General features: G+C 32.0%; 2 protein-coding genes across 8 annotated transcripts; one reads left to right on the top strand and one right to left on the bottom strand.

The window, feature by feature from the left end:
- Nucleotides 1-5,932: 5,932 nt before the first annotated feature.
- On the top strand, nt 5,933-11,616 carry LOC103492935 (uncharacterized). Of its 7 annotated transcripts, none has more exons than XR_007821281.1 (7): nt 5,934-6,313; nt 6,822-6,936; nt 7,154-7,792; nt 8,120-8,225; nt 10,147-10,208; nt 10,762-10,846; nt 11,302-11,616. XR_007821281.1 is itself a non-coding variant. In XM_051085397.1 (6 exons), exons 1-5 carry the CDS (start codon nt 6,231-6,233, stop codon nt 10,170-10,172), a joined length of 969 nt encoding a protein of 322 aa, XP_050941354.1. In that variant the 5' UTR covers nt 5,934-6,230; the 3' UTR covers nt 10,173-10,208; nt 10,762-11,007. The 7 variants fall into 7 exon arrangements, 3 of the variants coding, with proteins under 3 accessions (XP_008451732.1, XP_050941353.1, XP_050941354.1); XR_007821280.1 differs by lacking the exon at nt 11,302-11,616 and adding an exon at nt 11,168-11,219; XR_007821279.1 differs by lacking the exon at nt 10,147-10,208 and having other exon boundaries at nt 5,933-6,313.
- Nucleotides 11,617-12,352: 736 nt separating this feature from the next.
- On the bottom strand, nt 12,353-13,525 carry LOC103492927 (DNA repair protein XRCC3 homolog). The gene has a single exon (XM_008453498.3). The coding sequence runs from the start codon at nt 13,341-13,343 to the stop codon at nt 12,462-12,464; it is 882 nt and encodes a 293-aa protein (XP_008451720.1). The 5' UTR covers nt 13,344-13,525; the 3' UTR covers nt 12,353-12,461.
- Nucleotides 13,526-14,660: the final 1,135 nt, after the last annotated feature.

Raw genomic sequence — 14,660 nt, 5'->3', positions numbered from 1 at the left:
TATGTAGATACGAAAATATTTGTTTAATTGAGAGAGAGAGAATTGGTTCGTTCTTTTTTTTAAAAAAATATAAAAACTAATTAGAGAATCGTGCTCAATATGAGGACAACCTTTATTTCATATCCACCATAATGTAAAATTTAAATTAATCTATAAGTTACATTGAAAACAAATATTCCTTCGTAAAGTTCAAGTGTTTTTCCTACTCATAAAGTTGTGATTGTATTAAAAAAAATGTAATTCCCAACTCCACCAACTAACTTTCTTTGTCATCCAATGTGACAATGATAGATAATGGGTTGAATATTATTGAACAATGAATACCAACCATTTGTTTTCCAATTTATTTTCTTAAAAGTTTTATTTGACTTTTCCTTTTAAATAAAGAATTTTATAATAAATAATAAATTTTGTGTTCAAGGGTGAATGTAGTGGATCATGCCTTCAAAAAGCATATAATGAATCAAACTTTTAATATTGTAATTACTAAATATCTAAATTCTTTTAAAACTATCTAATGAGCCTCTAAAGTGTGATTATTGTTATCAAAACATAAATATGAAAAATTAGAATGTACTTATTCATCTTCATTTTCAATGTTTTTGGATTTGAATTTAGCTCATGTTTATTTATTTATAATGAAAATTTGTGTAGTCGTAATAAAATTTCGTTCATAATCATAATGGATCATATTTACTTAGAATTATCAATCTGTAAATTTTATTTTATCGTTATCATTTAATATCAAACATTAACGGTAGCAGTAGAAATGACAAATTCATACTTTCTATAATGTAATAGTAACACTAACGATAACAATAACAATATCACTTTTTAGTTTTCAAACACAAGTGGATTGATCACCATCTACCCTTCAAAGAATTATGTTTTTTTATTACAAATTTGGAAGTGGTCCACATATGTTAATACAAATACACAATACAAATAAACAACACCAAACGTAATTAAAATTGATCCACTTTTCAAATTATCATTGATTTATTACATTTCATTTGGGAGAAATGTGACATTAGTAACAAATTTACTAAAAAAAATGATTTAAAGTATATATAATAATATATCTAAAAATACTACAAACAACAAAGTCTTTTCAAATATAGTAAAATAAGATAACTTATTTATCATTACAATAAAATTTTACTTCTTATTAGTGATAAACTGTCTAAACCCAAATAGCAACAACCACCACCTCCATAGCCAACTATTGCCACCTCACTTCAACAACAATTATGGTCAATGGCCATATCTTACAATCAAACTTTAGGGCAACTACCTCTAACTAATATTGCATCTTGCAATTAATTATAATGACCACCTTTAACTCCAAACTTTGGCGACTACCTTCACTCATGATTAATGTTGACAACAACCACCATCTGTGACCGGCGCTCCATCAACAATATCAACAAAGCAGAAGCTTAAACTTTCAAAAGAATTTCCAAGCTCATATTTGAATTAAAGGAGTTAAATCGTGATTGGTCGTACAAATGACTCGCAATGACTGGATCACAAAAATTTACAAGCTGGCGAAGAAGAAACAGAAGTTCACAGAGTGGCACTTCAAATTGCCAGCTCAACGAAGCTGTCCCATTCATCTCCTCCTCTTCTGTTGCCGACGCTATTCTCTATTTATCACGCTTCCAAACTTACAACTTCTCTCACTTTTAATCCAATCATTCGTTCCCACGTCATCAATAATTTGATTAATTCCAATTTAACTTTGATTACGTGGCAAGTATTTGCTGTCACTCCGTCCAATTATGGTGTGCACGAGAAGCAGCTGATTGTTTTCATATTTTCGGCTGCCAAATTTTCCTAAATCTTATAATATTTTTAATCATGAATTTTTTATTTATTTTTCCTTTAATTTTTGGAATTTTAGATGAAGAAATTATTGTGAATAGATAAATTGTTAAAAATATTTATAAACTGTATTACAAAAGTGCAGATTTATATCGATAAGTTTTTAGAATATTAAATTTTGCTAAACCCTGTTTGAAAATCATTTAATTATTGTTGACATTTTATTTAAATGGTTGAATTATACTCAAATTTGTGGCTAAACTGAGATATAGATGATTATTAATATAAATAGTAAATATGTATTTTAGTTCTTAAGGAGAGTTTGTCTATTATTATTATTATTTTCCCTAATGTTCTACAACTTTCTAGTCCCATATGTGTCATTATTATTTATTAACTAACTCTAGTTAAGAGAAGAGTACGTAACTAAAACATATGAGTTTGAAAATAGTGATTCTTAGTTAACCATTTACTGACATTTTTTAACCAAATTTCTATAATGAGTGAAATTGGGTGAATGAATTTAATATTGAATTATGTAAGGAGGGATTAGTGTTGATTTAAACACCCTTCAATTCAATTAATATATGAAATATGTATCATCAACTCCTTAGAGTTTTAATCTTTCGATCTCATTTTGTAAGTTAATTTTAAATATAATTTAAATGATTGAGACTAATAGAGATTACACGTTAGTTAACGTTAAAATGCTATTTTACTCGCTATAAAGATTTGCAACTTATTTTATTTTTAATTTATATTATTTTAAAATGCCTAATTTTAGTTGATATACTTTCAATAATAAATTGCACCAATGACTAGTTCATGGACTGAATTTTTTAAACTTTTTTTTTATTGTTTATTAACATTTCTATTGTAAATTTTAGAATCATATTTACATATTTTGTTTTCTTTTAACCAAAAAATTATTATTATTGTTTATTGAATTTTTTTAATAAAAGAAAAATACAGTTTTCATTTTGGTTAATACATTTTAAAATATTACATATTTAGTCTTTCGATTTTGAATTTATCTCAATTTAGTATAGATTTTACAGTGTCACAATTTACTGTTAAACTTCGAGTTTTATTTTGTTTGACAAAATTAAAACAAAAGTAAAATCTCAAATATATAAATATATAAATCTAGCCTGATAAAACTCAATAACTAAATTGAAACTAATTTAAGAATGATAATAATATGATAAATAAAAACTAGAATTAAAATTAAAAAAACATATTTTTTCTAACATTTTGACTTGCTTATCTTAATTTAAGAATTATATGTATAAATAAACACATACTAAATTGTGTTTAAAATACCATGAAATGAAAAAAATGTTGATAAATATAATAGCACGTTATAATCTACTAGTGATATAAATAGATATTAGCGAACTATCTTTTGAGTTTTTGAAAAGATCCTTTTCTAATATTCAGAAATAGGATCATACTCAAAAGTATGAAAAAGAGGGGTATGATAACCGCCCACCCTCCTCTGATTTGTTCTCTGCTCCGATAGAAAAAAAAGAATGCTAATAGGAGGCAGAATCCGAACAAGAAAAAAACAGAGGTTCAAAGCAAAGCATTTGAATTGAGTGGAGTGAATTTGCTTTTGGTTTAATATGGTATCGATAGCTATAGTAGTTTTTCCAGTTTGTCGGTCCCCGATTATCAGTTCTCGTTGGCCCCGGCCTATAGGAACCAGGCTATCCATCGCTTTTAACCCTGTTTGCATAGGCTCGTGCACTTTTTATAGATGTTTCAAACTATTTTATAAAATAATTGCTCTATTAAAATACGATTTTTTTAAATAATCAAAATATTAATAGAAAATAGAATATATAATTTTTTATATATTTATAATTATTTTGTTATTTACGATAATTTCTTTATTAAAATCATATATATATATATATATATATATTTTAAATTTTTTGAAAAATAAAATGGATATAGAGTCAAATGTTATTTTAACATTCTTATTATTATTGAGTATTTATTTACAAATTTGAGTCTCTTTGGGAAATTGCCAAAAATAGGTTAAAAAAAGAGATTTAAATGAATTTTGGGACAAGTTTTCAAAAGAAAGACTTTTAGGACAATTTGGGTGTGAATAGACAAAAATGCCCTTCCTTTCCTTTCCCTCTTCCACGTTGCTTTCCCTTCTCTGATTCGTTCTCTTTCGCGTATAGTTCCGTTTCCCTTCTCTTTTCTTTCGTGTAGAACACTTGAACCTACTCCGGCCATCGTCAGTTGTTCATCGTCACTTTTTCATCTTAATCTTGGACTTCTGTTTCTTACTCTTTTTCAACTCATCTTCATCGTTAACAACTTCTCGTACTCTTTTTGAACCACCATTCTTCGACTGAATAATGGTAGATGAGCGGAAGTTTTCAAAAAGTTCACCTGAAGCAATTTTCAATTGCTCCTCTTCAGGTGTCATCTCAATGACCGCCTTAATTATAAACTGCAAATAGAAAAAGGCAAATGTATTTAGGACAAAGAAATAAGCACAAAATCACGCGATCCTTAAGTAAGTTACTATTGCTTGCTACTTACCATTGGCGAGTCAAACACCTGGCTTATAGTTTGGGACTTTGGTGATTGTTGGCACACCCACCTCAGCATTCGTGGTATGGCATGATCGTTTACTTTATCTACACCACATCCAATGATGGTTGGTATAGACTCATATGCCCAAACCTATTCCACATTTGACAAACAAGTTTAGAAAGTGCCACAAGATATATATAGATATATAAACAAGTGGTTATACAATCGTTTGAAAACAACTATACGATCATTTAACATAACTAAACGATCGTTAAAAAGAACTAAACGATCGTTTAAATAACTAAACGATCGTTTAAAATAACTAAACGATCGTTTAAAATAACTAAACGATCGTTTCAAATAACTAAACGATCTTTTTAAAGTTTTGAAGTAAGAAGTAAGAAGTCAAATACCTGTAATGCATGCGGAAATCCATTGATAGTATATTTTTTTGTCTGTGTTGATTTCTTCTTTCCCTTGGCATATTGCTTGTCCAAGGCTCTTTTCAATGCACTTAGCGTGCGTACAAAAACAATCCGACCCCAATCATAATTATTAAATGAATTCCAATCATCAGCAATCTTCAAAAAACCAATGTCCACTTTGGTTCGCCTATCTTTTCCCAACAAAGATATCTCTATAAAGTAGACTAAAGCTAATTTGACGATATCATCGTCATCACCCTCGTATTCCAAAAATATATCTTCTAAGTCGCTAACGTAAACACAGTCCTTGTCTTTGAAAAACTTCTCCAACAGTCGACTGTTCCCACCCAACTGAATATAGTCCTCTTTAGGACCCCATAGTCCAGTTACGATGTTAAACTCTCTCCTACCGAAAGTACAAACAACGCCCCCTAGTAGGAAACTTATAGAATCCTTTCCTTCATCTTCCACCTCCCTTAACAGTAAGTAGTGGATGAGTGGCCCATTGAAGACAATATTTAGGTCCAAAAAGTGCCCAAACTTTGTTTTCCTAAATAAGGCTAATTGATCGGGTTTGAGTTTGGCCTTAATATTATGTGTTGTCTTTTCCAAATGAGACAAACAGCTTACTAGGGAATAAAAATGATGGGAAGGATTAATCTTGTAGAAGGGTCCGTCGGTCGATGTTGAAGTCGATGTCATGATTCAAGCCAAGAAAAAGCAAGTATATTGAAAATGGGTTACAGATAAAACTCACTGAAATAAGAGAACACGCTCAAAGTTGATTCTTAGGTTCGAAAAGGAGAAGCGACGAAATGCACTGGAGGACCGACGACAGACGAACAGTCGGAGTATCTTCGAAGAGCAGAGCGGGAAATTTGAAAAGCCAAAGAAAGGAGATGTTTTTTTTTTTTTTTACTTCAGGTGTTCTATGCGAAAGAGAAGGGAAAGCGAACGTGGGTAGGCGAAACAATCAATAGAGAGCGATAGAAATTTAATGAAGGGCATTTTTGTCTATTCACACCCAAATTGTCCTAAAAGTCTTTCTTTTGAAAACTTGTCCCAAAATTCATTTAAATCTCTTTTTTTAACCTATTTTTGGCAATTTCCCAGTCTCTTTCTCATAATTATTAGCTTCTAAAAAGAAAGGTGGGAAATTGTGGAAGAAAGAATCAACACAACCACAACAGAGACAACTCCATCTCTGTTTTCATGTCTCTCTGAAGCTTTGCCTCTCTTTGTAGTATCCATCTTCCTTCTTGCTTCTCTCAAGCACCCAACACACAAATTTCTCAACAATCAAACCCTTTTTACCTTACAATTTCTTTTCCATTAAACCAATACTTCTTTTTCCCATTTTTTTATGATCTTTGATTTCACCTTCTTTCATAATCTCTGCTCTGTTTTCTCCCTCTTTTCCCCACAATGTTAGTTGCAAATAGTTTCGATTTGTGGAAGAAAGATGGGTTCTTTTCTGCCGCTGAGCAGGTTCAAGAATCTGCCGATACGTACGTTTTCTTTTTCTTCTTTTTTTTTTTTTAAACTGTTCCTTTGATTTGGGTTTTTCTCCTCTTTTTCTCTCTCCATGTTTGATTGAGTTCTTTTTCGATTTGTTTATAACTTATTGGGTCAGTTTTATTTTGGTCTGTAATGATCTGGTATATGGGTGTTTTAAGTTCTTATTGTTAGTTTCTTATTCTTCTCTATTCGTTTTTTTTTTTTTTAATTTTCAATATGCTTAAGTTTATGTTCTTTGTTTTCGTTGGGTGGGTTTAGTGATGGTTCAAGAACCTAAATTTTATCCCCCAAAGAAGTTTTGTTTTCTATTTGCTGGATTTGGAAAGCTGCTCTGAATTCTGTTATTTTATATGCTTAATGTGTGTAAAGGTTTTTTTTTTCTTTTTTTGCTTTCTTCATTTGTTGACCATTGCATAGGCCTTGAAACTTTAGCTTGTCAAAGTTGTTTCTATTGCCTCCTTCTCCTATATTGATTCTCCTATTGACTTTTTATTTCAGGATGGAGTTTGCATATAGGACTTGGATTAGAGAGAGAAGAGAAGGGCTAAGTCCTGATGATTTGGACGAACTCCGTCGAGAGGTTCAAACGGCTCTTGGTACAGCCAAATGGCAGGTAGGATATGTAAATATCACATAAACCTTCCAAACTCTAATTGAATGCTAATTAGGATTCTTAGATGGGAGGTCGGATGTATAACTAGAGTGTCTCTTAGCGTAAACGAGTCTTGTTTGTTAGTCAAGCTATATTTATACATTGATTTATTTGAACCTATAAGTCTACTTTTTATACATCGCAATAATGATTATTGTTTTTTCCTATTGATAATTAGCTGGAAGAGTTTGAGAAAGCTGTTAGAGTTAACTGTCGTTCCAGAAGTGAAGAACATTTGTTGGAAAGACATAGACTATTTATTGCAGCCATTGGAAATCAAATTTCCCATGTTGAAGCTGCTTTAAGAAAATCTTATGACAAAGAGGGCAGGCAGCCACTTCGATGGGTAAATCTAAATGAGGAAGAATGCAATGATTTGGCTACATTCCTCTCTGGTGTATCGGAAGTACCACAAAGTGCAAAAACTGAATCATCTTTGTGTAGGTCTTCAGCAAAAAGTTCTATATATGAGAATCATGAACGAGTAGTGGCAGATATGAATCCTACTTCTACTTGTAGTTTGAGTAATTCCTCTAAAATGAAGGGCAATAAATATGTTGATGCTGTAGATATAGACTCATCGAAAGTCAAAGATCTGGAAGTGAAAGAAAATTTTGGAAGAGTAGATGATGCACTATGCAAAATGGATAGATCAACAAAGGTAAGGAGAGCAAGTCCACCAACTGTTCCTGACCTGCAAATTGTAATTGTGGATGAAAATCAAGAGAGAAAACAGTCTATTACAAGTTTGGAAGTTTCAAGAAAAGGAAAATCGGGACCAGTCTTCTGGAAACGCGGATGTGGAAAATTTTCTCAGGTGAGAATTGCAGAGAACTGCTTCAATGTACTAGACTTGGTTGTTTGTTTGTTAGTTTTCTATTTCTTATGTGATAGGAAACAAAAAATTTTGTTGTTTTTTGGCTGTTATCTTATACTGTGTAGCTATAAACAGTATCCATACTATTGTGTGAAATAATGAGGCACGAACCTATATTCTATCATTTTTCTGTGATATGTATAGAATATAATCTATTCCAATTCCAAACTTTCATTTGAACATGAAACAAAGTATACTTTGTTATGTGTAATTGTGCCATTGTGGGTTCCTAAAGAAATATGACTATATCTGCACATTTTCTCTCAGCTTTTTGGTAGGGTTCAGCAGCGACAAATGTACAGACCCTGGCATCTTCAGCTTGCATGTTCTGTTCAATTTACTCTTGCTTTGATGTTGACTATATTCTTGATCGGTGAGTTTCTAATTTTTCTCCAAGTTGTTTGGCATTCTAGTTTTATAACTTTACAAAATTTGGATTTGTATTTGAAACATGTTATTTATGTCTAGAGAATCTTTACTCCAAGAAATTACATGGTTTTATATTTACGTTCTTTCTGATTAGTTGATAAATTTGGGGAGATCTTATTGAGTTATTGTCTAATGCTTGACTATAATCCTCTTATAGTGGGAATGCCGTGTGACTTTCAGAATATTGATATGTAATTCATTAATCTCATCACGGGAACTCAAACTTTTTTTTTTTGGGACAGAACTTTTGGTTGAATTAATGAAAAAGAGATTAATGCTCAAAGTTACAAACACCCAGAGGAGTGTAACAAAAAGAAAATCTGATTACCAAAAGTAGATAGAAATGATTACTAAAGACCATATGGAAGCGTCAAATTCAAATTAATATCCTTTAGAGAGGAACAGTAAAAATGATGAGATAGAGTACACCAAAGAGATGGTTTGAAATGAGCTGATTCTAAATGGTCTGCCCACAAACAACATTTATCGATTCCATATAAATCATCTAATTTCTTTGCAGCCATAATTCAAAAATCAATGCCCTTTCAAGGTCAAAAGAGGTCATTTAATCTACTATTTCCAAAGTCAAGTTTCTTTGTTCTCATTTAATAATAAAAAAATGTAGGAGCAAGGTAAAGGATGGGCCCTGTTTCTAATATTTGTTTAGGAAATGATAAGGGTATGGGGAAGTGATATCTTTTAGAGTTCTAAACATTCTATTCTTGGATAAAAGGTTGCATCGATGGGTGAATTTTCCAACATTTTTATTTTTTAATGGAATTCCTAAAAGTCATGTAAAGGCTTCACAAACAAGATATTTCATTTTTCATCAGAACTTGAATTTTCTATCCACCATGCCTGTCCTTTTGTGAAAGGAGGTTCTTTATACAATCTACGCTAACCCTAGATTTTTATCTTCGAGGTCAAGGTTGAAGAGGTCTTTTGAATTTTCTTTGGAAAGCCCTGGACACAGGACGACCTTGAACAGAATCTGTTCTGTAGGTTGTACTGTTGTGTCCTTAAGTTCTAAACCCCTAGACACATGCATTCTTAAAAGGTAAAAAAGTTTTGAAGAGGCAGGCAGCTTATGCCCAATACCATCAAGTGGTCGCATAAAGATATGTCCTTGTATGGTTGTAACTTAACATGCAGAGATGTGTATTTATTGACGATTGGAGGAAGATATTGATCATCTTCTTATGGTTTGTTGTTTTCCCTCCCAAAATGCAAAATTAGCTGGAAAATATGGTACGTATTCTGGGCAACACAACATCTTGAAAAAAATTGATAGATGCAACGATAAATAAGAATTAATAAAATAAAAAACTTGGTTGGGGAGGGGGGGGGGGGGGGGGGAGAAGAGGAGACGGAGATCTTCAAATCCAAGTACAAGAGAGGTATTGCCCACAATGGATGACTTGTGTGTTGGCATTTGGATCTGACTTCTTCACTTTTTTATCTTCTCTTATCTCAATGTACTTGTATGATTTTGTAAATCACTGACAAACTGACTGCAATATGTGCATATCATATTCAATTAGTCATTCTTTATTGCATTAAGCAAGTACCTGTTAGCCTTCAGCTGATACTATTCAATTCCTATTTCAATTAGCCATTTCTATACCTCTCTTTGTGATTGGTTTTGCTGGTTCCCGGCTTACACACCATAAGAGTTGAACTTAAGAAATCATATAATGTTTATCTGTCTTATGATGGTTTGATATGTCATGAGATCATAATTGATGGATATAGTTTCTAAATTCAGATAATTCCATACACTGTAGTGACTATATCCCTTTGGTCTCTTTATGCAAATCTTGCTAATGAAAGTTCCCCTTTATTGTTCTTTCCAATATTTTTTGCAGTTCCCATTGTTTTCTATTCAGCTTGAAATTTTGAGTCGATTGTACACTGTAGATCGTAACAGGTATGCATGCACTTATATTCTATGTTTTATATAGGCCTTAGAGAACTTAATTAACTTGTGAAGGTTTTCACGTCCCTTGTTTTCTTTTGATTACGCCAATCGATGTTATATTTTGATCCTTGATTCAAGCCATAGTAACCACTAAAGGAAAAATAAACTATTAAAACTTGGGCTAAGTTCTTGAGACAAAAAAAAAGTTCTTATACTTGTCATAAGATTATATTTCATTTTATCAACTTCTCATAGATTAAGGTGTTGATTGCAAGGTTTACATGGCACAGCCTAGCAGAATTCCTTAAGATACCACAAATTGAGATATAGGGAAGAGAATGTGAACTTTGCTAGGTCGATCACTCAAATTTAGATGCTCAAAAAATCTGAAAACTTATCCTTTCTAAAGGGCACTATTGATTTGATCCTCACTCTGCTTCTTTTTCTTCTTCTTATTATTTTTGAGTTTAATAAGTGGAGTTGGAGAGATTCAAAATCTTTGATCTCTAAGTCGTATCTTTAACCACTTGAGTTATGTTTACTCATTATTTTATTTACACAGGCGTTGAACACGCGGTTGAAGAACAATAACATAACATTCATGTGCTGAGTTCCATACCACTATCCATTCTCAAAATGGGAATAAGGTATGCATTCATTATTGTTGCGGCTGCAAAGTTTGTAAATGTCTGGTACTATGGTTAAAGTGTTAAATATTACATAGAACATTGCCAGTGTAAATAAATACATTCGAGGTTTATGTCATTATCATTATTTCTTTAAGTATAGATAATTTTTTTCATTCAAAGATAGTCTTTGTAGAACTGTTATTGGTGGAACACAAAGGAAAAAACTACAACAGAAATCCCAAAAATAAACAAATAAATAAACCCCCGAAACGAATACGTCTTGCCATTATTAGTTTCACACTTGCCAAATAATCCATATTCTTGTTGTTTCAAATACAGAAGAGTAATATTACAGTGGAGGTCCTCCTGATGCATGTTATGTCGATCAATTTTTGTGTATTCATGGAGTTATTTACTACCTCTAAGAATTATGATTTTCCACTGTTCGTTTACGTGAACTTGGGACTACTTAGTGCTGCACTTGCAGCCTAAGAGGGCAGCACACTTTGGGGTGCCGAGGAGCGATAATCATCTAATTTCTTAACCTAATGCGATTGGACTACTACCACAATCAGAATGCAGTGACAATGGAAAAGTTTGAAACTGCTGGATCATTGCAAGGAATAGAAGAAAATGGTGGCAACTTATAAGGGAGCACATTTAAGAAGAAAAATCAGCTTAATATGAACGTGATTGTGCACTCACAACAAGAATTGATATAATATGAGTGAACTACAATTGAAAATTTTGATTGATATAATATGAACTGCGAGTTGCTCGGTTATAAATTTTTAGGATGACCTTTTTTCAAAAGTTCGAATTATAAACTTGTTAGGTATCAATATATTTTTGTACCTACACGAATGACAATTGAACAATAACAAAAGTTGGAAAGACTAAAAAAATGTTAACTCCAATCTAATAAAACCAAGCTAAGAGTTATAAAAGGGCCAATGACAAATGGTCACATGTAATAAATTTTAAATTTAAACAACTTATTATGTATTATTATTAAAATGGGCAAAATAACAATAATAATAATTTCTCGGCTTTAAAATTTGTCCAATTTTTCTTTTCAAAAGAAGAAAAAAAATTGTTCAATTTCAAGTAATGTACTACTTTCAATATATCTTTTCTTATAAAACATTTTGTTATCTATGAAATCTATCTTTATATTATGTCTTTTATTGAGTCAAAAGCTTTACTAATTAGTAATTGCCAGTATAGCTGTATAGCTCAGGGTCGGTTGAATTGTACCCTAATTTTACAAAAATATCAATAAGATATCAACGACGATTATTTCTAGAAAATTTATTAAAAAAATCAAATAATAAAAGAATCATTATATAAAATTTAAACATGTTAGCATGTTTATTATGTATTGTTATATTTACATTAATAACATTTTATTAATTATATTTTATGTTTCGTGTATTTATCAAATAATATAATAAAAATGTCAATCTCTAAAACTCTAAGAAAATGTGTCCTCGAACAAGAAAAAACAATCAATCAAAACGAAGGTTACACAAAGCTCAAAGTTCTTCCATTCATCACAACCAAATCATAAATCATTATACAAACTTTAGTTCTTCCACACAAAATCAATAAGTTCATATACAAGAAGATGTCATTAGCTTTCAACTCCCACAACTCCTTCTCTGTTGATTACATACTCACAAGATGATTTAGGCAAATGTGGTGCAAAAACAACATGAAGCCATCTTCTTGTTTTTCTTCTTTGTACTAATTCACTTCCATTCACCATCCCTTCACCTTCCCCCACAACTTCCTCATTTCTTGACAGAAACAATCTTGAATTGACACAATTAGCCCACGCCAGCCCTAATGCCGGGCAAACCCGTCTCTCCGACGAACACAAGAACTTCAAATTCCCAATTCTCAAAGCATTCAATCCATCAGAAGAACCCATCAAATCAACCACCTGATTCGTCAACACAACAGCCAAAGAATACTTCTTAGCCAATAGCTTCAACTTCCCAGAAATCTTGAAAAACAGAGACGATCTCCTCTTGAGATCAGATGGGGTGTTGTCAAAATCAGAGCGAAACAAGGCCGCAATCGAATCGATCACAATAAGCCTGATGGGTAAATGGGAATTTCGATTTTCAAGGGAGGATTCTATCTTGGGCATTATGTCGAACAGTTGGTGGGCAGAGTGAACAGGTTCGACAAAGATGTGATCGGAGGGATTGGAAAATTGGGGATATGACGAGGAAAATGCTTGGGAAAGCTGTTGAAGGCGTCGGAAAGGAAAAGGGAACTCGGTGTGGATGTAGAGAGATGAGGCGTTGAGGCCGCCATTGGAGAGAGGGAGCTGAGCGCAGAGAGAGAGCTGGAGACAGAGTTGGGTTTTGCCGCAGCCGCTTTCGGCGACGATCTCAGTGAGGGAGCTACAAGCGATGCCGCCGCCGACGGAGCGGTCGATGGTCGGACAGCCGAAGGTGCATTTTTGGGTGGTTTGAAGGAGATGGAGGAGATTTTCCGGCGTCATTTCCGGTTCTCAAAATGCCGAGTGAAGATGGAGGGTCAAAGTTGGAGGATTTGAATTTTGGTGTCCCCTCCATTTCTCTTTCACAACTATGTTTTTTAACTTTATGATTACCAATTTTGAACTAATCGGGATGGTTTTTCTAAAACTATTGTGCAAACAACTTTAAGTTTAACCACCTTTGATATAGTTCTACATGTAAGGTTACAAATTGATATTTGTACATTCTTTTTATACTATTTTTATATCAAATTTCTTATTAGACTGAAAGTATCCTTACAAAACAAACAAAAATCCTTTGTTGAGTGTAGAAATTAGAGTGGAAGTTGTGGACCAACACAAATCCTTTGAAGGTCATCCTATGGAATTGTTAGTACATATACTAACTTTTAATTTTTTTAGGTTTTTTAACTTTATTTTCACGTCTTCATGATCCCTCTTATTCAGATATGATATCATATTCATGTCCTCCTCCTTAACTTAGGATATGAAACATCCATTTGAATGAGGAAATTCATGGAAATTTATTTCCTTCGGAAATATATATTCTTTGAAATCTCTTGTGAGAATCTCTTAGATGAGTTCTAATTTATATGCTTTTTTTTTTTGTTTGTTATTTTATTCAAGTTTTCAAGGTTTTGGAAGTCGGTATTCATCCTATATACATTCTTTTGAGCCTTCTAATGAACTCTATTGGTATTTCGATGAGAGTCAAAATTTCATGGATGTCCTCATACTTTGTATCGTTGCAATGTTATTGTAGGTTTATACTTTTTGTTAAGTGTAATTATCATTCTATAACCGACAATCTTTCTTATCATGTGTCTAGAGACATTGAACATCGTCAATTTGGTTCAAAGACCCTCTCTTATACATGAATGACTTTTTAATAATTGATGAATGTTTTTTTTCCTTCATGTATCCTAGATTAAACTATACATACATTTTATCAGGTCGAAGAAAAGGTATACATACATTTTAAAAATATTCTTCAAACTCTCTCCAACTTTTTTGTCTTATTATTCATTTTTCTTCGATTTCCAAAAATCAATATCATCCATACAATGCAATAGATATAAATTAACAAATTTAATATTTAAAAAAACTAAAAGGAAACCTGAAATATTAAAAATGAAGAAAATTAGTGAAAACAATTAACATATACTAATTAAGTGTAATGTAGATGTCCAAACTTAGTGTAGTTCTCTGTTGCTACCAAATGTGTCATTTTTCATGAAATCCAGGTGCCTTATATGTACACATTATTAGTCTTCACGTAAAGTTACCATCTACTTTTCATTTTAATTATAAATAGAGACA

Source organism: Cucumis melo, chromosome 5, assembly GCF_025177605.1.
Source record: "Cucumis melo cultivar AY chromosome 5, USDA_Cmelo_AY_1.0, whole genome shotgun sequence".
Taxonomy (NCBI): Eukaryota; Viridiplantae; Streptophyta; class Magnoliopsida; order Cucurbitales; family Cucurbitaceae; genus Cucumis; species Cucumis melo.
The sequence above is the reverse complement of the archived record's forward strand: the minus strand, read 5'-3'. Positions and strand labels throughout refer to the sequence as shown.

Excerpts from the sequence above, each read along its gene's own strand:
- LOC103492927 (XM_008453498.3), bottom strand. The coding sequence starts at position 13,343 with ATGACGCCGGAAAATCTCCTCCATCTCCTTCAAACCACCCAAAAATGC.
- LOC103492935 (XM_051085396.1), top strand. The coding sequence starts at position 6,231 with ATGTTAGTTGCAAATAGTTTCGATTTGTGGAAGAAAGATGGGTTCTTT. Across the intron at positions 6,314-6,821 it reads GTTCAAGAATCTGCCGATAC|GATGGAGTTTGCATATAGGA; the intron begins GTACGTTTTCTT and ends TTTTTATTTCAG. Across the intron at positions 7,793-8,119 it reads GATGTGGAAAATTTTCTCAG|CTTTTTGGTAGGGTTCAGCA; the intron begins GTGAGAATTGCA and ends ATTTTCTCTCAG.